Here is a 27,863-nt window from a genome sequence, read left to right as displayed (position 1 = left end):
TACACTCACAATCTCAACCGAGGCTGGTAAAGGTAAAGGTATCCCCTGTGCAAGCACTGGGTCACGTCTGACCCTTGGGGTGACGCCCTCTAGCGTTTTCATGGCAGACTCAATACGGGGTGGTTTGCCAGTGCCTTCCCCAGTCATTACTGTTTACCCCCCAGCAAGCTGGGTACTCATTTTACCGACCTTGGAAGGATGGAAGGCTGAGTCAACCTTGAGCTGGCTGCTGGGATTGAACTCCCAGCCTCATGGGCAGAGCTTTCAGACTGTATGTCTGCTGCCTTAGCACCACACAATAAACCCAGGTGAAGTTTTAAGTAATTCAAGGCAAAAGACACACACACACATCGAGAATTCCAAAGCTAGAGCAACCTAGGGAAGCAAAAACCTGCTATAACCAAAACCCATCCGATAAGCTATACTAAATGAAAAACTTTACAGAACACACACACCCCTCTCCCATAAAGCACTTTGCTTTCTTACCTCAGGTCGGTTCTGTGAAAAGATTCCTATGAACTGATCAGGAGATGGTTTGAAGCCTCTGCTGAGTAGAGCTGAGCCAACACATTCTGCCCTGTCCGCAGCCTGGGGAAAAAAGCAAAACACCATGATGGGTATGTAAAACACACTATCTTTCTTGTATATCTCTGTGCAGGCATTTCTGGTTTTCAGGCTCCCATTTCACTAGGTTCTTTAAACATCAGAAGACAAAGGCAGTGCTTAAACTAGGCTGCATTGTTATGCCTGAATGGGATCAATCCTGTTGTAAAGAAGCCAAATGTTTACATGAGAATCATGCCTGCTACTTCCACAGTTGAAACAACAGTGGAGGCAGTGGGGGTACGTTCCCTTAAGGACATGCCTTCTATGCAACGTCGTCTGGCGGATGTGTGAGTTTTGCTCAACAGAACGGACACTACTGAGAATCAGCGCAGATGCTGACACATAAGTGCCAAAATATACAGCTTGTGTGAAGAGTCCAGGATTGAAACCAGATTTTAATTATGCCGACATAAGTCGTTTCAGGGTTATGAATGCATTTTTTACAACTTCAGTTTGTTAAAGCAGAAATTAATTTCTTCCAGTCTGGTACCTAGAAAATCAGTATAGCTTTTCTATCGTCACCTCAATGGCATGAGAACTACGGACAGCTGCACAAGCATCCTGATCATTTGCTTGCTTTTAACATTCAGAGAATATATGGAGTTTTTTAGATAAATAGTCACTTGAACTAAACATGGGTAAAGGAGATCACGGTTATGTTGCTCATCTAATAAACTGCATTTATTATGAGAGGTTATCAAGTGACACAGAGGAGCAAGTTTTGGCTTTTTACAATGTATCCTGAAGATGCCAACTGGACCCTGAGCTATTAGGTAAGCTATGCAGTACAAGGATCCTGAATGCAAAGGATGCTTAATAGCAAGCTAACATCAACTTTCAGTCCCAAGCACCAACATCTTACAGCCGTGCACAGTAACACCTGCACTTGACATAGATTCAAATGGGTAGCCGTGTTGATCTGAAGTAGCACAATAAAATCAGAGTCCAGTAGCACCTTTAAGCTCAACAAAGATTTATTCAAGGCGTGAGCCCTGAATAAATCTTTGTTGGTCTTAAGGGTGCTACTGGACACTGATTTTATTGTGCACTTGACAGAGGTTATTCAAGCAATATTAGTAGGGAAGGAAAGCTAACAGCTACAGCCATTAGGGGAAAACAAGCGTAAATAAGTAGATGTCAAAATTTTGTAGTCACTTACCTCCTTGTATGAGATCCATTCATATGGCTGATTTGGTTTTCTTACACCCAGACAGGGACCATTGTCTAAAAGTGCAAAGGTTAAATAATTTTAGGGGGCGGGAGATATGGAAGGGATTCTGCCTCATCATCAAGTGTTTTAATTTCAGAGACTTGATACTTCAGTTTCATATGTGAAAAGCAAGGTTATATTCCTCCCCATTCTTCTCTGTTCCCAAGGATTCCAAGTAAATACTCCCAATTATCAAAGGCAATGCAGAAGGAAGACAAGAGCAGATCCAATTCCTCCTATTAATCTATAGGTCCATCCCCCCCTAAGTTCCAAAATCTTAATGGATTTGCATTTGAAGTAGCAAGTACATGCTTTTCCATACAAGAGGGGGGGTGGTTCTTTGTTTTAAATACCAGAATTCTGTCTACTCCTGCCTTATTAAAGCCAACAACGATTATCCTGTTCCATGCAAGGGCCTGATTTGCCCCCCGTTCCCCACCCCCCAAAGCAGCAGTACTCACTTGACACATGTAGCCCCCTTTGGAAAATATCATAGGCCGTTCTCACATCATCATAATAGCATATCATTGGTTCATCACTATCAAGTAATGAGGATCTCCGGGCATGTTCACTATCCTGTCAAAAAAGGGTTACATATTTACCACTCCCCAGAGAGAATTTCTGTACCATTCCTTTTGATGTCAGTCATTTTACAGTAGCTGGGCAATTAGACTGGTGCAACAGTTTCCCAAGGACATGGTTAACACTTTCTGCCCTCTTTCTGGCAACACTGCTCTGTGAACGAAATGTCTACATGACCATGTTCAATATCAGCTAAGCTACCTTTGGTAGAGGTACGTGTACAAACAAAAGAATATCAGACTCTGTGTAATGCACAGAGTCATTCCTCAATGTAATGTATGTTAATATTCTGGCTGTTGCATTAAACTAAGATTAATCACTACAGACTTGACTGTTTAATCAATCAGTGCAAACCGTTACTTTCCTAGCTACTGCTAACGCCATAATGGAAAAACTGGCAACTTTATATTTTGGTCACACAACGATCAAATAAATGCTTATAAAGTGTTCAGCTTTATAGCTGAATGATTTGAAAGAGTCATAACTAAAACAATCCTAAAGCACATTCATATCACAGTATGCGTGTCTTAAGTGCTGTCAAATATCTTCCAGCAACTGGTGACTCTACAAATTAAGGACTTCCAGAATGGCCTAAAATTAACAGCCTTGCAAACCGAAGGCCATGGCTGCCTTTATCGACTCAATTTGTCTCATGTTGGGTTTGCATATCATTAGACCACAATTAAAGTTTTCCCCTTCATAGGCAGCATTTCTACTAGCCAAGTGACCACTTCAACATTTGCCCCGGCTCTTTGTGGTTGCTCAAAGTCATCTTCTCTCATACCAGAAAGGAAAAGTCACAGGCTTATATTTGCCATGTTTGCAAAGAATATTTTTTTAAAAGGGCTAAATGCACACCACCACCATTACTCGAGACGCCAAAGAGCCAGAAGCTCCCTTTGGGTGTATCTGTGACCTGTTCACGCAGTAAAGGTATTGTTGTTGTTGTTGTTGTTGTTAGGTGCCCAACCCATCGCGACCCCATGGGCAATGATCCTCCAGGCCTTCCTGTCCTCTACCATTCCCCGGAGTCCATTTAAATTTGCACCGACTGCTTCAGTAACTCCATCCAGCCACCTCATTCTCTGTCGTCCCCTTCTTCTTTTGCCCTCAATCACTCCCAGCATTAGGCTCTTCTCCAGGGAGTCCTTCCTTCTCATGAGGTGGCCAAAGTATTTGAGTTTCATGTTCAGGATCTGGCCTTCTAAGGAGCAGTCAGGGCTGATCTCCTCTAGGACTGACCGGTTTGTTCGCCTTGCAGTCCAAGGGACTCACAAGAGTCATCTCCAGCACCAGAGTTCAAAAGCCTCAATTCTTTGACGCTTGGCCTTCCTTATGGTCCAACTTTCAGCCATATATTGCAACTGGGAATACCATAGCCTTGACTAGATGCACTTTTGTTGGGAGGGAGGTCTTTAAGGAAGCTTTAGGCAACGAGAATGTATCTGGTAGTAGTTGAACCGGTTCTTGTACTTGGATATTAGACTTAATACCTTTACTTTTGTTGGGAAGCATAAGTAAAGGCATTATTTGGGTGTTAAGTCTAATATCTAAGTACAAGAACCAGTTCAACTACTCCAGATACATTCTCGTTGCCTAAAGCTTCCTTAAAGACCCACTGTAAACAGACACCAACAGTGTCCAGACAATATTGTACAAACAAAAATTTCCAAGCGATGAAGGCATAGCACAAAGGCGCTTAGTGGGGACAATACAGCAAAGGAAAACACTGCTGGTGCAATCAGCTACTCCATATTCCTCACTTCGTTTGCATCATTTCCCTCTCTGAGCTTCCAACAAATCACCCAGACAAGAATGCCTTTCAAGGTGCCAGATAGAAGTGATGATCGGCTGAACCACCTTCTTTAAGAACAAAGAACTTCCTGAGTGCAGCTCCACCTTTCCATCGAGTAGTAGGTTCAGAAGTAAAGCCAGAAGCAAACTTGAGTTTTCCAATAAACATATAATCTTGAGAGCCACTCCCTACAATACCTTGATTCCCAAGTGCAGGAGAATGAGGTGGTACAGCCCTTTACATTAAAGATTCCATGGAAACAGAACTTTAAGCACAGCATAGTAAGTGATAAAAATCATGGAATCATTGAGTTGGAAAAGCCATCCAGGCCATCTAGTCCAACCCCCTACTCAATGCAGGATCAGCCTAAAGTGCCCAGGATAAGTATCTGTCCAGCCACTCCTTGAAGACTCTCAATGAGGGTGGGCTCCTTAGGCAGCCGATTCCACCAACTCTGATTGTTCTACTTGTTTTCTCTTTGGAGGGAGTTGTTAAACAACAGAACTTTAAAAAAATACGATCTTCCAAAAAAGCTTGGTGGAAGAGCTCTATTTTGCAGGCCCTGCGGAACTGTGCTATCTCCAGCAGGGCCTGCAAAACATGTTTCACTCTTGACCCTCCACGGGGACTTTCAGTCAGCTGAAAGTTCCCTACTATTTCAGCTGAGCAGGGCCCCAATTTGGATTGGAGCCGTAGGAAGAAAGGGCCTCTATCTTCTTCCTATCCTGCTTTTCTGTTCCCAAACAGACAGGGGGTGGCCTTATTTGCCCCACAGGCAGCTACATGCATAACTCATCAGCACATGTGCAGCCACCAACAGGACAAACTATATCTCCTCAGAACTATACTGATTTGAACAAAGGACCTGAGGAGGGAAGGCAGAATCCCCTTAATAGATATTTTATATCTATACCACCTTTTCCAAATAGGCTCGGGACAGTTAAGGACAAAGTTTAAACCAACTGTCTAATAAAACATGTAAATATTAATCAATAATATTAATAAAAACAGCCTCCTTTAAAATTAGTACCTGTGAGGGTTTGGAGGGGTTTTCTATTCGCTACTCTATTTTCTATTATGCTGGAATACCTTCTCCCTACATACTACAGTGTAGATCTGGATTGTGGGCCCCACAAGTTTAAGAACCAAGTTCTTACTAGTTCTTTAGATCCTGTGATTTAGATCCTGTGTGGAGAATAGAAATGTGCTTCCTTTGATCGACTATAAATATAGCCAGGTAGGTCTTAGAAACCAAGTTTTTGCAGACTGTACAACAAGTTATAGCCAGCATTAAGATCCAGGCAGTAGCATCCTGTATTTCACCAGGGCACCCTGTATGGGTTCTGCCAGTTTGTTAAATTCTAAAATCCTGACTCTCATAACTGAACCAAGATAGAGTTGGTCCAGTTGGTTGGTTCTCTTTTGATAGAGAAACAACTTCTAGCTCTTTGAGGCAAGATTTTGGCCTTGATATTCAAGCAAGTGATTTCTGCATGTGAAAGGAGCACCAAGCAAAAACACGTGCCTCTTACAAAAGGATTTTTTGCATGGGATATAAGGCAGCCGCCTAATCAGAATTTTAAGTATGACGGATATAGTTAAATGCAAACCAGCATGTCTTGTTTAAAGTAATGTCTGTATGAATGTGAATTAAAATACATTGGGAATTGATTTATTTATTATTTATATTAATTATATTTCTATACCGCAGCTCTCAGCACTTGCCCGCTTGTGGTGGTTCATGAACATATTATAAAAACTATATCCCAATAATAAAACACCCTTAGTTAAAATGTCTCCTAAGAAACTAACAATATTTATAACAATAATAAAATGGTGGTACAAATGTATAAAAGATTTTCCCCTCCAACATTTCTAGCAGTTGGCGACAGCTGATATATGTGGCCGAAGATGGTAGATGTAACATGGCTCAGCTGATTAATACTTAATCTTAAACCTGGAGGGAAGGGGAGCCCGTTCTTAAATCTGTCTCTGCATTGGGCAAGAGAAATATTCTTGCTGAAATTCCTTCAAATTACCGTACTAAAAGTAAAAGATGGAGCCCCATGTGCTAGACACAGTTTTTAGCAGACAAGAAGCAACTGTAGAGAAATCTCTCCATGAAATTGTTATTTGGAAATAAGCTAATAGTTTTGCAACTGGGATCATGATATTCACAAATTCTGTGTGGTGTTTTTTCAGCAATCTTGATGTTATTTCCATAGCTGCTGGATAACTGAGGTTTGGAAATACCTTGACTTCAGCAGTTAACCGAACTAAGTGGCTGGTAACTTGTACATGGCTGGCTGGGATGGGATGCAGCTGACATAAACCCAGGAATTCACTCCAGCCAGCAGCACTCAACTGGCAGACTCCTCACCCCACCCCCATTCAGAGCATCGGGCCTTCATCAATCATTTGCATGTACCATTAACAGAGCCTGACAGTTGCACAAGTGCTGGAACAATTTTTCCCCTGTGTTCTTGCAACTGAATTCAGTCACACTATATCATAGTATTCCAGTAACTTGCCCAATTTCATTTATAAAGAGCTGGAATAGCAGCCAAGAACAGGAGCTGGGGAAATTCCCATTCAAATCTAATCCGAGTTCTAATCTTGTCCATCCCATGAATTTTTTGACAGCCTCTAGGTGACCCACTTTCTGTTATCAGCTCCTGTCTGCAGTGTGAGGATATTACTAAACTACCCTTTTTATTATTATTAATAAAATAATTATAATAATTATAATAATTATAATTATAATTATTTAATTTCTTTCCCGCCACTCCCTACATGGGCTCATGGCGGGTAACAACAATCTTAAAACCCCACACTTAACTGACAAAATGTGAAGTGCCTCAGGACCTCACTACCTCTCTTGGGGACAGGTGTGCAGTGCATGCACGTGAATAGATGGAAGGTGGTGACTTCCACTGCCTTATCACTTCTTGGTGCAAATGGGGCTGTAAATTGTTTTCCTGTATCTCTAGTTACACACTGAAACTAGGTGCTTCCAAAGTACAGCCTGCATCAGAGGCTCAGGCTGCATCCAGTCCAGGTAGTGAAGCAGGGTGAACAGGGTTGTATTCTGCAGCCCTCTGGGACGCAGCATTCCTTGGAAAAAGTAGGTCTAATATGGCAAGCTGTGATCACACTGTACAATTTGTGACTAGACAAGAGATTCGTGTAGACTTACCACATAGGAAGCAAAAATAACTCTCTATAACCTTTGTTATTTATCACCTGAATGCACTTTTCTTCAAAACATGTTTCTCACCCAGTTGCAGAGCTCCTGGTTTAGGTGTAGGCAGCCTTTGACACCTGACAAATCAAGGGATGGCCTGCGGCAAGTTTCTTCTGGCACTGGCTTCTCTATTTTGCACTGAGCCCTATTATTCCCATCCACACCTAATAATCCTTGGGTACCAGAAGGTCTTGCCAAAGAAAAACACTGCATGCACACAGATGAAAAACATGATCCATTGTGTGCAGTTGTGTTTCCAGCCCAGGGACACTAACCAATTAAAAGTCATGGGTTACACTGGTTCCAGAGCGCTAACCTCACCCTCTTATCTTTTAAACTTTGCAATATCCAACTTGATGCGGAACTCTAGTAAGCACAAAAGCTTGCACGTAGTTTGGTGCTAGTAAAATTGCATTGTATGGATCTTGTCCTAGATTTTGCATAGACCAGCATGGCTGTTTGCAACTTTTTAAATTAAAGAGCCAAGCCATGAAGCCATGAATTGTACTTTATGTACAATTCAGTTATCCCAGCCTAAACGCAGGCATTTAAAAACAGGACTGCTTACCTCTGCTTCCACTTCCACGGACTGCATGGCTAAGTCACAGGGTGGTTTCAGAGCTTTAGGTCTGGTGGCATACCAATAAGTTGTAAGTGCCGCGAAAGCACCAAATCCCATCAGCGTGTTTGTTGGAAGGGTGCGCATATACTGCCTGACATCACCAAGTTCTGGCATTCGAAGATGCCTGAACAGTTCATGAGCTTGCATTGCGGTCTCTTGCAACATTGGAAACAGTGGAAATCTGTTAATATAAAAAGAGAGAGAGAGAGAGAGTTGAGCATCCAATTTGGTATGGTAAACTTCCTTTGAAAAGGACAGCATGTTTTTAAAAGGCTATAGCAAGCGGGAAACAAATAATACAGTTAATAATTACCCTTTGCTTTAATGGTCGACTCATTAGACCAAAGGTCTCAATTCAGGCCACATTAAATTAGTTTTATTACTGTTATTATGACTTTATAGTTATTCATGTCTTTGAATTTCAGTTTATGTCTAAATTTGATATTAACCCTATACTTAATCACCTCACAAAATGTTCATCTTTTCCATTCACATAATCACTGCCAAGAAGAATTCTGCCATGGCTAATAGCTTGTGTTTCTGGAAGAAGTGTCAGGTTTCTCTCTTTTGGTCAGGCAACTGCTGCCACCACAGGTCCTTGGGGTAAAGTACTGCCTCAGTCTGACAATGTGTTTTCAGCCTCTTTGTGAAGCCGTCTGAACACCCAGGTCAGGAGGGGTGTGCACACAACGCTGCTCTCCTCTCCCAGGAACACGTAATATAAGTAAGTTACTCTGTCTCTCCCGTAAAGCAATTTTCAAAGCATACCTAACCTGCTTCCCACAGAGTTTTAGCCCAAACTGGGTTTTATATGCCATAACATACTATAGGAGAACACTGAAGAGTGTCTACATTCCCACCAATACCTTTACATTTCTGACAGACATAAACATTGGCAAGCCGCAAAACTCTCTCTCTCTTTTTAAAGCTTCCTGCTGCTGCTTCTGTTCAGCTGACGCTTTCTTCCACAGCCAAGGTCTCTTAGGACATTAATCACATGCCACAGCGTTATGGTTCCTGCCCACTAGGCCAAAGGTAACTAGCAGACAAAGTCCATACTTAGCCTTGAGAGAAGGAGGGCCAATGGGAACACAGCCTGGGATCACCCCACTGCCCAGAGGATGGCAGGCAGAGGAAACAATGTCTGTCTCAGAAACCCACAACTGGCAGTGACATTCATTAATTGCCCATCACCTCATACTCCTGAACACAGCCGACCAAAAAAACCCACCCTTTTCAGAGAAGAAGAGTTGGTTCTTATACGCCACTTTTCTCCAGTTGTCTGCAGAAGCTTGTGCAGTTTCTGAACAAGACCCTGAAGATACAAGAAGAGCTTTTTAAAATACCCTGCTTTCCACTACACAAAGGAGTCCCAAAACACCTTTCCCTTCCCCTGCCCACAACAAACACCCTGCAAGATAGGTGGGGCTGAGAAAGCTCTAAGAGAACTGCTCTGCATGAACAGCTCTAAAAGAATTGTGATGAGACCAAAGTCATCTAGCTGGCTGCATGTGGAGGAGTAGGCTGGTTGTCCAGATTAGAGTCTACTGTTCTTTACTACATTATGCTGGCTCCGGAGGGGGGGGGCGTTGGAGCAGGGGGAAAAGAGATGTCCAGAACCTGAGAGTGAAGAGACATACATCCATTTTAAGCCAAGCTTTTAGGTGCTTAGAATATCCTTGTTGTAAATACTTCTTGTATTTATAAATACTCCACCTTTCTCCTCAATGTGCTTACATCATTCTCACCATTTTATCCTCCCAACAGCTCTGTGAAGTAGGTTCGGCTGAGAATGAGAGTAGCCCAAGGTTGCCCAGCAAGCTTTCCTGGCAGGGGGCTCATTCATAGAATCACAGAGTTGGATGGGACCTCCAGGGTCCAACCCCCTGCAGAATGCAGGAAATTCCCAGCTGGGCAACAGCTACTCAAACAAGGCAACAATATGAGTAGTACAGGACTTGTGGAAGGCTTAAAGGACTCCAGAAATTTAACTGCTTGAAAGCTACATTTTGAGATGGAGATTGCATTGGCTATAGCTGCCCTCCAGTAACCACAAAATGCAAAGATCAGTTGTGTACCCAAACCTGAACAAGACAAAGGCCAGGGAAGTATACCCGAGATCCTTTGGCATATGCCCATTTGCTCTTTTGAACTTTACAGTTCAAGCTCCAGCAGATTGCTACCTGAAATCTGTGTTCCGGCACAGTATTTTCTTCATAGGCCTTTACATGGTAGAACAAATTTGTCTTTGCCGTGTTTGGTAAGAGGATGCTTGGAGCTTTATTCAGTGAATAAAAGTAAGGCTACAAATAAGCTGTTCAAGAAGATTGCTGTTCTAGTATTCCATTAGACAGAAATCACTTGCCCCTCCCTTGCCATGCAGAAACCATTCTCCTATGTTTGACACAAATAGTTTAAGCATTTTCTCAACATTCTATCAGCAAGATCTTTTATTACAGTACATGATGATACCAGAAATGTAGAAAAAAATTTTACTTCATAATGTGCTTATTTTCCCTTTGGATTTAAACAAATCCACTCATGTTTGCAAGATTCCTAGTCTCCATTTTAGGATGTACCTCACTTACAAGCCTTCTCTCAAGTAAACAGGAATAACTCATTTTGCACATCAATTCTGCATATCTGGACAGCCATTTGTGTAGGTGAGACAGTATTGGGGCATGCGCTGAGCTTAACTGCTATTCTTAAACTACATCATATACAAACTTACTTGGAAATAACCCAGTTTGTACAAATAATCCTTGAAATAACCCACTTTGAATAAATGTGTTTAGGATTTCACCACTACTGTTGCAGGCCATCAGTGATGTGTTTATGCACATTTTATGGAGGCACAAACAACACTTTAAACCAGCAGTTTGCAGTCCTTCTATTTTCCAGAAACCTCTACATCTGTTTGAATGTGGACAAACCTCTGCCTGTTACAGGATTCCACAATGCATCTCAGACCACATGAAATTCACCAGCATCAACACAAGCCCAGCATGTGTGCAGCTTACAATACAGCCAGCAGTCTCCTGCTGCCACCATGCCAGACAAAAGCGCAAGCAGCATTCTTGACTGATTCTCTTATCGAGCAAAACGTGATGAGCTTCAGAGGATCATGGCTCTCTAAAACAGCTGCAAAACTCCTACATTAGGGCCATGTTGTGCAGTACCCAGCTGGTAGAACTGTATAACCCTAAGGTAGAACACCCAAAGGGTTTCCTTAGAAACTGAACCAGTCATGTGCTATCTCACCTCCTCAGTAAAAATGTTGCCACCCTCACCCCTTCGTTCTGAGGAGTGTAACATGAATTGTTAGAATACAATCTGCAAAATAACTCAGAAGCTTTGGAAGAAACTTGCCAGCACTTGTGTAATCTAGTGCTGAGAGATCTGCTAGTGGCAATTCAAAGTTAGCCATATTAAGGGGCAAAGCCAAACAACTGTCTCAGTGCCTCATGCTTCCACATGTAATACAGGGATCTTTCTGGCTTACCTTATATTTGTGAAGAATGGTAGCAAAGATTTTGTGTTTCCTGTGCTCCAACAACTTGTATTAATGCCAAGCTTCATTATCTTTTATGATAAAAAGATTAGGGTTTTATACCCTGCTTTTCTCTAGCCTAAGGAGTCTCAAAGTAGCTTACAAATTTTTCCCTTTTCCCCACAACAGGCACCTTGTGAAGCTGGGAGGGGGAGGGGACTGAGAGAGTTCCCAGAGAACGGTGTCTGGTCCAAGGTCCACCAGTCTTAACCACTATACCACACGGTCCCGATCTTATCTTTTCTCCCCACACCCATTTACCCAGCTCTTCAATATTCTAGATACATGGCAGTCTTTTGAAAGCCTCCTACTAAAGCGTCTTGATCTATTATCTATGTCCTCATTATCTTTCCCTTTCATAACTCCGCTCCCAACTCTGTGTGCTACATATCAGCCCCTCCCTATTTTGCCTTTATTATCCTCTCTGTTCCAGAACAAAGTGATGCTATTTGTTTGGGTGTCAGTCCCCCGTTCCCCCCTCCCCGCCCAGAAAAGGACTCATTTTAACATAATGTGATTGAGCAAAGTGAAACTTTGGATTGGAAGTCAACTACGGCTGACCTACTTAGCAGTTGTACAGTAGCATGCTGACAATAGTTTCCTTGCAGAGTGGTATGTTTATGTTATTTGACTGAGGATGTTAAACATGGCAAGGAAAGAAGGGTCAAGGCTTCACTGTCCATTATGCTATATAGCTACAGATAGCTTAACAGCTTCAGCTCAGCCATAACCATTAACAAAACATGCAGTAAGATGGAACCTAAGAATATGTGAGGAATACTCTCCAATTTATCTTAAGAGAAAGAACTGTTACTTTAAGCCAGTGGTCCTCAACCCCCGGTACGGGGACTAGTCCTGGTCCGTGGATCAGTTGGTACCGTGCCACGGCTCCTCCTCGTCCTCCTCCCCAGTTGCTGCCTTTGGGGCTGCCTTCCCACTCTGCCGCCGGCTCACCTTTGGTGCTGTCCAGTGGCCGCCATGGCTGGGGCTACCCCTCAGTGTGGCACTGTGCAGCTGCTGATGGCAGCGGCCCCCAGCGGGAGGTGGGAAGTCAGGGGTGCCAGTGGGAAAGCAAGTGGAGCAGGGGCCCAGGTGGTGGCGACGTCCCTCAGAAAAAGACTACTCCCCCCCCCCCCGGGCCTCAGTAAAATTGTCAAGCATTGACCGGTTCCCAGTGACAAAAAGGTTGGGGACCACTGCTTTAAGTTACATCCCCTTTAGAACTAGGACCAGGAACAGAATGGGATGGTCAATTTCAGGCCTGTAGCCAGAAAAAGAAATGTATTGGGGCTGGGGGCAAATGAGTACATGGGTGATCAGCCATCATTATTTATTTCCTCTGCTTTGCTTCAACGTGATTTGACACACACAACCGTCCCAAGGAGTTCAAGACTCTTCATCCCTGCTGCTAATTCTGTTCTAGTCAATTACACAAGAGAATTCACATTCAGGAGATTTATGACAGCATTAACATCTTTCTAACTCAACACCTTCCTTTTTCACTGTCACACAGTGACAGATTTCACACCAACCCTGAGTGCTGGTTGGAGGGGCATGACAAATGACTGACGGCCCAGCCCCTTTCTGTGCCATCCTGCCTACTTCACTTATCCCCCACCCCTCTCCCCAACAGAGAGAAGCATTTTAAATTGTTCATTTCTCCTCCAGTTCAGCAACTTCCATCATCCTGTTTTCCATTTTGCCCTCACAATAACCCTGTGAAGTCAGCGGAGGGGGTATGCCTGCCCCAAGATCATCCAGAGAGCTTCCATGGCAGAAGGTTTGAACCTGGATTTCCCTGATCCTAATCCGACACCATTGCCATACTGACTCTGGGTAGAGTCCACAGCTGATAAAATGGCTGTCAAGACCCCAGTCCACATGAAATGGCCCATGAAGCATGGTCAGCACTTGGTTTAGCCTGTTCAAGACCTGTAGTGGCCCTTCAGGGCCTTGCCTGCTGGGAACTAAGCTAAAAGGCCAATTCACCAAAAAGCCTTGTTCTACAAAAAGGCATTACTATAGTTGAAGATACAATGGAATCACTGGAAAGCTTTTAATGAATTTTGAGGCCTTTCAAGAGTTATGTACTGCCAACAATATTGAACTGTCATTTCAGTCAGAAACACAGACCTTCATTTGCCATGGCTAAGGCAGATCTTCCTGACAGAATTCGCAGCCACCAACCATTCCAAGGCCAAACTGAAAGGCTGCGTGAAGACATGTCTTCTTTTAAAGCCCAAATAGCTAATTCTGTTGGTTCCTCTACCCTGGGGATTTAAGTCAATATATTTTCCATACAAGAGTGTAATCCACCTTTTTTTTCTAGCAAAGCTTTAAGCTCTGTTTGCACATCTGAGACCTGGTGAAATAAACCTGCGAAAATGAAGTGCCAAAGCACACTAATCAACGTTAATAACCCAAATAGCCTCAGCTTGGCAGCAAATACTTAAGCGCTGGACAGGGCTAGCACACTGCCTCTTTAATCAGATTCACAATCTTAGATCTCCCATTTTGGGGACTTAATGAGGTCATCGTTTTAGAAAAATCTCTTTGTTGAGGGAGCTGTACACGCAATTTTTTGGTCTTCTCTTATACCCTGCTTAGTTAATAAAATAAAATGTTAAGCTTCTCCCCAAACTAGCAAAAAGGCCTCTTTACCCATGCATAAGTAAAAATACTTGATCAGCCAAGGTATGATCTTTCCAGCTGAACTCAGCTTTGTGGCAGACTGCCAAGCGAGCCCAACGCTGCCATTCCTAGCTCCTCCCCCTCCCTTACCAAACACAGTAATCTATTTACACAGGGCAGAATGCTCTCCTATTGTCTGCCAATAGACAGACATCGTTCGAGGGCGACTGTCAACTTCTTCCTTGTAGCGCCAGAAGCGAGCAGCCAATAGCTGCAGTCCCCTCTACCTCTGCAGTTTAATTGAGAAAAAAAACACACACAAAGAGTTATTGAGGAAAATCAGATATTTCCTCAAACTGTAGAAAGATCAGATATACAGAGAGGTCAGTTCTACCCCCACAGAGGCTACATTCGTTTAGAGGCTGCCAGATTACATTCACAGCCTCCCTACTTGGGGGCAAAATACTTGTTCAAAGTGAAAAATACAGCTATGATTATAAGCATTTTCTTTTCACTAAACCGATGTTGCCACGTGTTCAAGAGATTTTATAAATAAAGCCAAGCAACAAACATGACTCATAGCCCAGACCAACAGTTAAGCTGCTATTAAGGAAGTATTTGCTTAAACAAGGAGATTTCCATCACCACCCCCCCTGCCTGCTCCCCCCCCCAATACTCATGCAGAAGGTACATCAAAGATCTAATTTCACACTATGCTGGGAAAGCACCATTCATGTTGTAGGGCAGGAATCTCATTTAGAAACACTAACAGAGATACATGAATCAGAGTGGCAGTCAATTTAACCCAGTAGTTATGCAATGGAGAATGAACTTTTCAGTTCCTCAGTTTGAACAGCTGGAAGAGAAGCAGGACTAGATGGCTTCAAATGGGCAGTCATCAATGATTTGGCCCTTTCATTTTGAATTTCACTTTTAGTTTGGTCAGCTGAGTTCATGGATGTTGGAGTAGATTCTGGGAAACCCATGTTGGAATCCCCACTCCACAAAGGAAGGAAACTGATTGGGTGAGGTTCCATGAGGTTTCACATTGTGCAAGACATGTGTCATACTTATTCCTTTGCCAATGAAGGTATTACAAGAATCACCCTTCAGACTGTTCAGAAGGTTTGCTTTAAGGTATCAGTGCTTTGGAACTCTTGATAAACAAGCATCCCTAAGGGTTAGTTGATCAACAGAACTAAACCCATATGCAGAGACGCCTTCAGCGGCCCCACAGACTTTCTCCTTAGTCCCACTTGTGACCAGTTCTTTGTGACAAGCTTTTTCTTCTTGAACACAAGACCTGGAGAATGCACTGAACCTCTCTTCAAGGCAAAAGGAAGAGATGAGCTTGACTTTATTCCTAATAACCTTCATGGTCAAACAAAATCTCAAGTGTTGCTTCTAATGTTTGAACAATCGGTCCTTGGCACCACTTTACTTCCAAATTCCAAAGAATTAAGAATTAAATTATATTCTAAAGCCAACATCTGAGCAGCCCCTTATTAGAAATGGACAAATATGACTTTAAGCCAGTTAGGGCATAACTTTGAGAAATTGGCATGGTGAAGCTCACATCATAGTAATGAGTACTATCAGTGGTGACAAACCTCTCTGCCTGATGGTACTCTTGTTGTTCAAATAATTCTGGAGGTTGTAAGGAGAATCAATGTAGCGTTGATTAATGGTGCATCGTCAAGTCTTATCCCCATGGGCACACAGGAAGTCTATACAGGGCATCACCCAAAAAATCAAGCCATTAACAGCAGCCTTGTATGATACAGTCAAGCAGCACATTTATTTCACAGTCTGCCTTTCTCATTGAGACTCATGGTGGACCAGAGAAGCCGCTTGTGGAGCATTTTGTTTCAAGGCAGTCCTACTGAATAAGTCCGTAATTCATCTGTAGTTTGGTGGTGGATACAGTCGAGTACCTAACCTGCTTTAAAAGCAAAACGTCAGGAGTTGACCTAAGCCATTTTCAGATCCCTTTCAACTATTAACTACAGGGTGACTTTGAACTTCACCCTGTCCTGAGGACAGGATCATTTGGGTGATGGTAGTAAGTTGCTCCATTGGCCTTTGGACTACACAGTTGTCTCAAAAAAAAAAATCATTCAACCCTGTGGTAGTTCTTCAAATAATTCCTCCTGGTAAGGAGTATGTGTTGATCAGAAAAATTTCTAACCAAGATTAAAGCTGTAGAATTCCACCAAAGGTTTTACTTCAACGTCTCAAGCAAGGAAACACTGGACCCGCAGAAATACTCTTGTAAGAGCCATTCTCACTCCAGAACCACATTTCCAAAAGGGGCTAGCAAAGCACCACTTCAACGTAACATTTGAGAGAGTTCCACTAGATCAGGGGCGGGCAAACTGTAGCCCTCCAGTTGTCCATGCTGGCAGCAGCTCATGGGAATTGTAGTCCATGGACATCTGGAGGGCCACAGTTTGCTCACCCCTGCACTAGATTATCCCACCTTACTGCCAAAGTCTCTGCCTCTGCAGTATTTTTAGGCGCACAAGAATTTACCTGGAACAGCCATTAGCCTGTTTTCAGAGCTTCACTGATCCACTCTATTACCACTAATTTCAGAACAGTTTGCAGTGTTAAACACAAGGGCAATGGCACCATTGACAATGGGCTCCAGGCTACCCTCAGTTTGCCCTCTCTACTCCTCCCTACACCAAGAGGCAAACCGGTAAAAGCTCCATGGGGGAACGAGGGGAGAGATGAACAGAGTTGTACTGAAGAAACAATGGACGGTCATGTTCAACAAGACCTAAACCAAACCTTTAAACAGCAATAGGCTTGTAAATTGAGCCTCATGTGGCGCAGAATGGTAAGGCAGCAGACATGCAGTCTGAAGCTCTGCCCATGAGGCTGGGAGTTCAATCCCAGCAGCCGGCTCAAGGTTGACTCAGCCTTCCATCTTTCCGAGGTTGGTAAAATGAGTACCCAGCTTCCTTGCTGGGGGATAAAATGGTAATGACTGGGGAAGGCACTGGCAAACCACCCGGTATTGAGTCTGCCATGAAAACGCTAGAGGGCGTCACCCCAAGGGTCAGACATGACACAGTAATTGCACAGGGGATACCTTTACCTTTACGCTTGTAAATGGGATGCAGTGGCCCTTAATAAGGCAGCACAACTTTCTCTTGAAAGATAGCCTAACCTCACAGCCTTGCCCCCCCCCCCCATGAGCAAGATGAGGGAGAGAAGACAAGCAATTCCATACCTTGGAAGCTGCAGAATAATTAACTAGCTTAGCTATTTTGCCCCATCTTTGGCAACAGGATCAAAGCCTTCTTGGGCCCCACTTCAAAACGCCACAGGGCACCTTCTCCAAACAATTCCACCATTAGGCATATCTACACAAAAACATTTCCTAACCCACTTCCATGCAACCAGAGCTGAATTGTCACAGAGTTGAACACCTCTGCAGGCACAATCGCATCTGCATTTGGTCCAGAGGGTGGCTGCGTTGACCTGCAGGAGAACAGCTAGATCCAAATTCCCTAGCATCTTAGTTTCCAACAAGATTGTCGGGGTATGAACTTTCAAGAGTCAAAACTCCCTTCATTTGAATGTAGCTGTATACCTCTAACAGTTCCACACACCTCCATTTCAGGCAGGAGGCAGGAGGAGAACCCACTTAGCTGGGAAAGGGGGGCAGTGAACACCCCCCCCCCGAAATCGACTGGAGCAAGGAGTGGGCAGCAACCCCGTGCTCCTTCTATGGGCACAGAGCATGCCACCTCTCTTTCAGGTGTCCCACATACGCTGGGCAGGCTGAGGACGCCCTCTGAACAGAGATGCTCTCCCAGGCGAGCCTGCGCGACAAACCCAGCATGTCAACCCCGTTTTCACTTCCCTTCCAAGCCAAGCCAAGCCTCCCAGCGCTGCAGGCGCATCCAGAGCGGCAGGCGCCGGCCTTCCCTCACTGCCCTGGGCCCATCCCCAGACCTCCGGGGGGCCCATCGCCCAGGCGTCTCCCCATAATTCTCCTCGCCACCGGCCTTCCCGCTTCCTTCGCCGGGATCCTGCCTCCAGAAAAAGAAGGGGCCCCTGGAATGGCGGTGGCGCCCAACCTCGCGTGGCTCGAGCCCCCCGCCCACCCCCCACCCCGCCCAGCCAAGGGCCAAAGGCGAGCGGCGCCCGCAGCCCCCCCCCTCCCCAAGCCAGACCCGGATCCTCGGGCAGCCGGGCCAGAAGCGCCCGCCGCTTCACTGCAGCAGCGCTCGGCCAGGGGAGCCGGAGGGTGGGCGGAGAGGCAGCTCGCTCGGCAGGCCTCTGCGTGAGCACAACAATAGTCGTCATCCCCACAAGGCTCCGGCTTCCTTCCCCCGGCCTCGGCTTCCCGCCCTCCTTCCCCCCGCGCCGGCAGCCCAGGCGGCTCGCCGAGCCCATCTGCCCCGCTGTCACGCCGCGGCGGCAAGGAGGGAGGGAGGGAGGGAGGGAGGGCCGAGCAAAGAGCCCCCGCAGCCTCTCGGCCGGCCGGCGGGCAGGAGGGCCAGAGCCAGAGCCAGCGCCGCCGCCGCCGCCGCCCCCCAGACGGGCAGCCAGGCAGCCGCCGCCACCCACCCACCTGCTTTGCTCGTGCCTCCAGGCCCTTCTCGCCGCAGCCAAGCCCCTCTGCAGCGGCAGCGTCCGGCCGCTCCTATTTAAGCCGCCCGCAAAAAGCCGGAGAAGGGGCGGTCGGGCGGGGGGCAGCGAGAGCAGCCGCAGCAGGAGCCGAGCGGGTCTGCGTCGTGTGGCGCCCGCCTTCCCTGTCAACTGGGAGGAGGGAGGGAGGGAGGGAGGGAGGGAGGGAGGGAGGGAGGGAGGAGAGGGAGGGCGCTAGGACCCGGCCCGGCGCTGGGCCTGCGCGCTGTCCTCGGCGCCCGCTGCCAATCGGAGAGGCGGGGAAGGCAAAAGAGCAGCGCCGCGCAAGGGCGCCCCGGGGGAGCTCTCGAGCGGGCGGCGGGACGGCGCTCTGCACGGCCTCAGAAGCGCTCTCGCGGACTCCCAGCGCCTCCAGAGGCACCTTGCAGGGCAGCGACGCTTAGATCGAGCGCCCCAAGGACTCTTCCAGGCTCCGGGAAGAGCCCCCAATGTTGCTAGTCCTTATTACGGTGCCGCTGGACTTCTACGCTTGCCTCCTGCTACCGACTGACTAGCCCGACGAATCCCGCGTGGTCCAATGCTTATCTCGGCGTGAGGCTTTTGGTTTTGTGGCTGCACTCGAGAGATTACAGAGTCCGATGCTGGAGTATATTATACGGGTGCATCCTGGAGCACGGATACGTTATGAACCTAGGTTGTAAGCCGCCCTGAGCTGTATTGTAGGGCGGTCTAAAATGTCTCTGAATAGTGTGCCAGCCTTGTGCTATTGCAGCCATTCACACAACTGGCGTTTCCTGGATGGACTCGACGTGAACGGCAGCGGTAGGGCAAGGATAGCATCCAGTCATCTGTGGAGGTGTATGATTTCTTACACACGGGTTGTTTCCCCTCTTGGAAGCTATTGGGAAACAGCCCCCCCCCCATCCACCCGGGATGCGTCTCAGGAGAATCCCGGTGCTTGGATGCTTTCCCTTGTAATTCCTGCAATATTTCTCAGAGTTCTTACCTGCAGTGTTTTGAGAACGGTTGCAGGAAATCTGGAGTGATGCCCATGTGGACGGGGGGGGGGGGGGGATCCAGATCTTCCTGGCCCTGCCCTCATTAGCGTGGTCCTTCCTGCAGCCATCACCTGCAGCAGCCACCTCCCCCCCCCCACACACACACAAGGAGTATGGCTTTTTAAATAGCAGTTGACATTATGTTCTATTATATCAATTCTCTGAATTATCAGCTTTCAAGTATTAAAAAGTAACCCTTGTGTCACCTTCTCTTGCAGAGTTATGTCTTTCTTTTTATTCCTCTGTACAATAAAGGGTAGAGATGCACTTCTTAAAAGGCAGAAAGCTGGAATTTCTGTGGGCATGTAATGCTGCAGCAGCAATGCTCAGTTTAAAAACAGCAACAAGAAAAAGCCCACATTTTGGCGGGGGTGGGGGTGGCCACTTAGAGGGCAGAGAAAGCACAGGCAAACCTGCCACGTGGGTGCCTTGTTGCTGCTGCAACGTATTTTGGGCCCATCTTGACAATAGGAAAACCATGTGAGTCTCTTTCCTTGTGGAAGAGTGCAGCCAGATGTCATTGGGTATTGTTCCAACCATTTTGTGCAGCTGTGATTATTTGTAATGGGATTATTTTATAGGCACAGGAAAAACCAGCTGCTCTGCTGCAAAGATACTCAACATTGTCTGGATGTCCCTTTATGGCTGGAGGGACTGCAGGTTGAATCAGCACTATGGTGAGAGACCTCTTAAGAATTCCAACGTACAACCCTGGATGAGAAGGAACTTAAGATATAAATGGATATGAAAAAATAAAATAAAATCCTAGAGCAGCACCATCAAAAACATCCCCTAAAACAATCAATGCCAGACAGGTCATATTATTAAAGGTTATTAGTAAATACATTTTCAAATCTTACACTTCCTCCACAGAGTTCTAAGTGGTGTGACTCCTCCTCCATTTTACCTACACAACACCCTTGTGGGATAGGTTGGGTTGAGAGAGAATGACTGGCCCAAAGTCACCCAGCAACCACCATGGCATAGTGGGGTCTCACAAAATCCTCATCTGACACTCCAATTACAACATCATGCTGGCTCTCAGGTTACAGCTGCATGTTTAATTCAGGGGGTCTTTAGAGTAAAAATGCTTAGAGTGGAATTGCCTGCATTTTACTTGGAGGTGTTTTACTGAATTTAATAAGATACTTTTTTTTCCCCAGTTAGATGTAATCCTCCTCAAGTTAATATGTATGAGATAAGCTGATGGGTATCACTGATTCCAGTTTATAAAGTGAGGGCAGTCTCCCACACAGAAAAATGCTACTATTTTATAATACCCTGAGAACATTTTTATTCAATGGGCTAAAGGTGCTTTTAGAATTCCATGCTTAGAAGGTTTTATAAACTGACCTATGTCAGTATTTGTGAAATACAACTGGATTTTAATAATCAGCACAACCTTACTATGTTCATCCCTCATTGCTACATATTCTCATAGGGCTGGTTTCAAAATCACCCATTCCTCTTTACCATTCCTTAGATGCATTTACTGTCATCCTGGTTGTTTTCTTTCTCAAGACTGTATGAATCTTGCTGAATGTTTTTCTTTAAACAGTAAGCACATCGATAACCTTCTTATGCAATATGACATTATAATTTTGCAACACAGGAAAAATTGTAACAATCCTGTATTACTGTATTACTCACTTAATTCAAGGGGATTTTTGAGTGAAGATGCTTAGAATGGACTTGCCTACAAGAACGTGGGGGATCATACTTTTCGTTAGTAAAACAACAAGCAGTGCATAACAATTATTTTATACAATACTTTCCGGTGGGTATCCATGTTGGTCTGAAGCAGCAGAACAAAGGTTGAGTCCAGTGGCACCATTAAGACCAACAAAACTGGATAAAACTTTGTTGGTCTTAAAGGTGCCACTGGACTCAAACTTTGTCCTGATTTATACAATGTAATGCTAAACACACACAAAAGCTATCTAAGACTGCTTCCATGTGGTAAGGATTCTCTGTGTTGCTTTCATTGTTAATTAATGCACAGGCATATGCATTTGGCAGTAGAGCTTCCACCAGGACCTTTTTTGTGCACCTTCCTCCCTCAGTCTCTTGTGCTGCTATTTCCCCTGTATTTTCTTTCTTCTGCACCACCAAATGGCTTGTTAAAAAATTGCTATAGTGATTGATGATGCAAGGACAAGTAAATGCACACTCAGAGGGTGTGCTAACAGATTTGGACTGTCCTCTTTCCAAAAGATCAGAGCAAAGCTGGTTTGGGAAAGAGTATACTGAGGCTGGGCAAAGGTTGATTCAAACACAGCACTGTATGGATGCTCCAAAAAGAAGCACTCCAGCTTGGAAGCTAAAGTGAAGTTAAATTTTTGCAAAGTTCTTGGAAATAGCTGTCACTGAGCTCAGTGGTAAAACTGCATAGGACTGCACACTACAGTTTACTAGAAAGGAAATTAGAATTAATGGAATTTATTTTCACATAAAATTGTTAAGAGTAATGCATATTCTTCAATGCACATGGGAGCGTTGTTGCTTTTGAAATTTTGGGCAAAAATTGAAGCTGTGTTAGAAGAGGATTTAGAATGCCAGGCATAACGATAGAAAGGGAACAGGCAGCTGTACAGTAAACTTTCTGACCAGCCTCTTTTCAAGCTTTCACTAGTTTTTTTATGGTCATGACAGCAGAATCTCGATTGGTATATGTAAGTGGAAATTGTGAAGCAGCTAATCAAATGTATTATTCCGAGTAATCTTTTATAGAAAAAGGTATCTTTTTAATATTTTGCAGAATGATAATTGTGGCTCAACAAGGGCACTAGTCTAAGTTGCTAAAAATTATGTACAGCCCCTGAATCACACTGACTCTGTGTATGGTCATGGTGCTTCCTGCATGCTACTAAAGGATTGTATTTAGAAGTGTCAAAGAAAGAAATGCTAACTTTTGCTGTCATAGCTATAAGGCACAACAATTAAAGATACAATGAAAACCTATACACGTAGACAAGACTAGGTGCATATCCTCATGACGGTCTTTTGCTTTAGCATTAACAGACTTTTCTCTGTGTTTGGCAGCAAATAGTAAAATAGTATAAACTTATGGTTGATAGCCTCATTAAAAAGGAATCTGAGGCCTTTTGTATATTTATTAATTTCAGTTACAATAGCTTGTTTATGATAGTGATATATAAATGGTAGAACAAAAGAATAATGACTCACATTTTCCACTTCTCTGCCACTATATAAATATACCCTGCCAAAATCTGAAAATGCAAAGGTGAAAGTCACTGGAAAATATTGGCACATTTTCCCAAGAGAAGTAACATAAGGAAAAGAAGGAAAGAGGAAGGAAGATCCACCTGTTTGCAATTGCAGGTGGAAATTCATGCCAGAATTTTCCACTGCTTTAACAACAATTTTACCTAAGCAAAATAATTCAACCAGATTAGAACATTTTCACCACTGTGCAATGAGGCAGCAGAGGAAGATACAAAATCGGCTAGGAGAATCACAACCCAGGCAGTTGCATCACATCATAAGAAGGAGGATTTATCCAAAAAGTGATTCTCAGACTGAATTCAGAGAACAACACGTAAATACTCACATGCAAATTCTTGTCTATTGTTAGATAATATGTATTTGTCACTTTGGGCTTAAAGGTGCACTGTGAAAGAAGGGACTGTCATCTGGGTGAAAATCCATTCAGCTGTGTGTATCATTTTTTTTAAAAAACCCTGAAAACAGGCTTGTCTTTTTATTTTTTGTTATATACATATCCCAGAATGTAATATACCCAGAAAGTTTAGAGGGTCAATGGAGGAAGTCTAACCTTGCTTAATGCTAATATCCCCATTCCTAACGTGTAAAAAAACAAAAATGGCTTAGAGAAGAACTGGGGCGTTTTGTATCTCACTTTTTACTACCTGAAGGAATCTCAAAGAGGCTTACAATTGCCAACCCTTCCTTTCCCCAACAGACTGTGAGGCAGGTAAGGCTGAGAGAACTCTGAGAACTTCCTGGGCCAAGGACACCCAGCCAGCTGCATGTGGAGGAGAAGTGGGGAATCAAACCCGGTTCTCCAGATTAGAGGGAGGCAGGCTCGAGGGCGGGCTGGAGATGGAGATCGCACTGCTTTGCCCACTTTGGTTATGCACATGTCCTTGGCATGTGGCTTGCCGCTTGCTCTCCTCCCACTAGCGCTAGATGGTTGAGTGAATCCACTTTTGGGGATTTCCCAACTCTCGCTTTAAAATGGAGGATTTCGTTGCTGGTTTGCTGCTGGGATGCTGGGTGCAGATGACATTGTGTAAAAGGTAAAAAAAAAGTGTTTACATAAGGTTAGGATTTCACATTTTAACTTAGGTGCAGAATGGCCGAAGTTCCTTGTATTGTTTTCTATGTTCTATATAAACCGCCCTGAGCCTTAGGGGAGGGTGTTATATAAACACGATAAATAAATAAATAGATAGGTAAATAAATAAATAAAATCCCATAAGACGGCAAACTCTACCAGCTTGCCGACAACTACAATAAAATACAAAACAAGGAAAAGATCAACATAGATGGTGGCAGTAACTACTCTTTATAGACCCTGCTCCTCAACTTGCCTTGTCCAAGTCATATATCTAGCATATGTGATTTTTTTACTAGGACTATAAGGATAAATAGGATTTGGCGCAGGGTGGTAAGGCAGCCAACATGCTGTCTGAAGCTCTAACCATGAGGCTGGGAGTTCAATACCAGCAGCCGGCTCAAGGTTGACTCAGCCTTCCATCCTTCCGAGGTTGGTAAAATGAGTACCCAGCTTGCTGGGGGGTAAAATGGTAATGACTGGGGAAGGCACTGGCAAACCACCCTGTATTGAGTCTGCCAAGAAAACGCTAGAGGGCATCACCCCAAGGGTCAGACATGACCTGGTGCTTGCACAGGGGATACCTTTACCTTTGCCTTTAAAACTGTATTAGATTAGAGCAGTGGTTCTCAACCTGGGGGTCAGGACCTCCTTGGGGGTCGAATAACCCTTTCACAGGGGTCACGGCAGGGCAAACAGCTTGGCGGGGGGGGGGGGCTGCCACAGTTTGCCACTCCTGAAGGTGCCCGCCAATTTATAACCAATTTATAACCAATCATGAACAATGGATCTTCACGCCATTGGTCAGTTTCAGTTTAATTTCTATGAAAGAACACTTACATAATTTTATGGTTGGGGGTCACCACAACATGAGGAACTGTATTAAAGGGTTGCGGGATTAGGAAGGTTGAGAACCACCAGATTAGAGGAACAACTGAAGATGATAACATTGATAATATCTATTATTCTTATTCTGTGCTATATAATAATCAATATATTCATTTTAAAAGGTTTTATTCTGAATATAGGTTTTTGTGTGCACACACACTTCTTCAGATACTCCTCATGACTAGAATTAAATTGTAATAAGTTAATTTGATTGGTTATAATGTGCATTCAAAAAAACTGTGTCTCTTTAGATTTCTATCTTGCTTTAACAAGAGTCACCTCCGATGCATTGTGGACTAAGGGCAAAACTTTTGGCATTCCTTCTGAAAATAAAACCTTTGTTTTGCTATTACTCACCTTCCTTTCACTCTTTTGTTCCAGTGAATTAATATACTTCTGCATCACAATCCAGACCAACTCCTAGCAACTTAACTCAGGGTTCACTTCACGTGAATAACTGGAACATGTTTTTTCAAGGCCTAAAGCTGCATGCCAAATCAAACAGGAAAACAGTTTCTGAAATACAGATCACAAAGAGTTCAGAAAAAGCAGTCAAATACAAGAAGCAAATGCCCAGGCACAACCTAATCATTGTAGAAACACTTAAAATAAACATTAATTGTTATTCATTAGCTTTCAAACCAACTCTTTTTGAAAGTTCAGTTAATATTATTTTGACACAGTAAAAAACAAAATTGTGTTACATCAAAAAAGGAATGTTTATAACCTGGCCATTAAACCATCAAATACTGTAAATCTTTCTTTAAAACAAAAGAGCAACTTGTGGACCAGCTCCAAAATTTCTGCGGAAGTTTGATCTTTCATGTGTCCCAGTTAAGAAAGAGAAATGCTAACTGGGAGTCTCCATGATCATCTTTCTGGGCTACCAGACTGATGAATTTACTATCCATCCACAACAAGATGAGGTCAAGTCCCTAAACCAAATGCTGTCAAGATCTTCAAGCACTGCTGGAGTCCTAAATTTTGATAATACTTTCTTTAAAAACAAAGCCACTATAGCAGAAACTTTTCACTGTTTGTTAAATAAAGGGTGGGCTTTCAAAGATGAATTTCTAAGTGTCGAGAATAAAACCAGAGTCCAGTAGCACCTTTAAGACCAACAAAGATTTATTCAGGGCGTTGCATGTCTCTTCACCCAGAAGCTACTGACTTCTGACTGTTCCTGTCCACTATGATGAGCAGAGACCCTTGCCCATTGCATGTGATGCCTTAACATTTGGGGCTGGGGCTGTTCTCCATCAAACACTATCCCAGGCACCGTTTGCCTTTGCCTTTTATTCTAGGGCAATGACCTCAACGGAAAGAACTATGCCAAGATTGATAAAGGATTGTGACAGGAGTATAAGAATTTCACAATTCCATGTAAATTGTTCTTTTCAAATCCAGGCTACAAACTGCTTCTTGACTAATGCCTCCCATTCTGTCGCTCTGTATAAAACAATGGAATGTTCCCTGACATGAAAGCCAGGGAAAGCAACTGCAAATGTGGATGCATTAAGGCATCTCTCTCTCTCTGTACATACTGGACGGTGCAATTTCTCCACCAACAGAAGTCCTTATGCTGCAATCAATGCCAGACCCCGCTTTCAGGCTGGCATCAAAAGATACGACCACGAGAAGACCCTCGCAGGATCAAACCAGTGGTCCATCTAGTCCAGCATACTGTCTCACATGGGGGACACCCAGCTCTTATCTTGGCACATGTGTGCAAGTGTAATACAATACAATGCAATGTTTATATTATTATTTATAATAAACATATGTATTTCAGCTTCTATACTGCCACTGCCAAATGGCTCATGGCAGTTCACAAAGGAGAATCTCCCCCACAATAAAATCCCCATAAAACAATCATTAAAACCCCAGCCATAAACATAAACTCAGCTTGGTGTAGAGAGCCAGCTTGGTGTAGTAATTAGGAGCGTGGACTTCTAATCTGGCAAGCCATGTTTGATTCCCTGCTCCTCCTCCACATGCAGCCAGCTGGGTGACCTTGGGCTCGCCACAGCACTGATAAAGCTGTTCTGACCGAGGAGTAATATCAGGGCTCTCTGAACTAGGAGGTTGGTTGGTTTGTGAAATGAATAGGTTTGTAGTGATTCATAACCCCTGCCTTCTGCTCACACAAAAGTGAAAGGAGATTAAGTGGCCCCAAACCATTTAAATCCATGCTTTCTGTTCCCTACCACTCAGCTGTTTTTTGTGAAGATCCTCTTGTGGCACAGAGTGGTAAGGCAACAAACATGCAGTCTGAAGGCTCTGCCCATGAGGCTGGGAGTTCAATCCCAGCAGCCGGCTGAAGGTTCACTCAGCCTTCCATCCTTTCGAGGTCGCTAAAATGAGTACCCAGCTTGCTGGCGGGTAAACGGTAATGACTGGGGAAGGCACTGGCAAACCACCCTGTATTGAGTCTGCCATGAAAACGCTGGAGGGCGTCACCCCAAGGGTCAGACATGACTCGGTGCTTGCACAGGGGATACCTTTACCTTTACATTTACCACTCAGCTGTTTTTTTTGTGAAGAATGTAAAATAGGAGTTTCAGTTACTTGGAGTCATTCAAACCCCTGCTTTCTAATAATTTCTACTATTCACATATTGACACAAACTATCTTAAAATTCATGGAAGTTCATGACTGCTCTTCAGTTCACAAACCATGAACTGGCCAAAAATCATCATGGATTTATGCTCATGAGCCAGGTTTGCCCCAGTCCCTAATAATGTACTTACACCT

At 44.2% G+C, this 27,863-nt stretch overlaps 1 protein-coding gene across 4 annotated transcripts in view; it reads right to left on the bottom strand.

Moving 5' to 3' along the window:
• ACSL1 (acyl-CoA synthetase long chain family member 1) overlaps positions 1-19,025 on the bottom strand; it is a 42,367-nt gene extending 23,342 nt beyond the window's left edge. For 2 of the 4 annotated variants that reach the window (XM_077302255.1, XM_077302252.1), the window contains exons 1-5: positions 18,829-19,023; positions 8,006-8,240; positions 2,278-2,392; positions 1,766-1,830; positions 487-588 (exon numbers count right to left, since the gene is read on the bottom strand). In XM_077302255.1, coding sequence (XP_077158370.1) covers positions 487-588; positions 1,766-1,830; positions 2,278-2,392; positions 8,006-8,224 — 501 coding nt within the window. In that variant the 5' untranslated portion in view covers positions 8,225-8,240; positions 18,829-19,023. Of the gene's footprint in view, positions 1-486; positions 589-1,765; positions 1,831-2,277; positions 2,393-8,005; positions 8,241-9,290; positions 9,375-15,850; positions 16,982-18,828 lie in introns of those variants that run through there. The other 2 variants (XM_077302253.1, XM_077302254.1) reach the window with 2 other exon arrangements.
• Between the last annotated feature and the right edge of the window lie 8,838 nt (positions 19,026-27,863).

This window comes from Paroedura picta, chromosome 10 (genome assembly GCF_049243985.1).
Source record: "Paroedura picta isolate Pp20150507F chromosome 10, Ppicta_v3.0, whole genome shotgun sequence".
Classification (NCBI taxonomy): Eukaryota; Metazoa; Chordata; class Lepidosauria; order Squamata; family Gekkonidae; genus Paroedura; species Paroedura picta.
The sequence above is the reverse complement of the archived record's forward strand: the minus strand, read 5'-3'. Positions and strand labels throughout refer to the sequence as shown.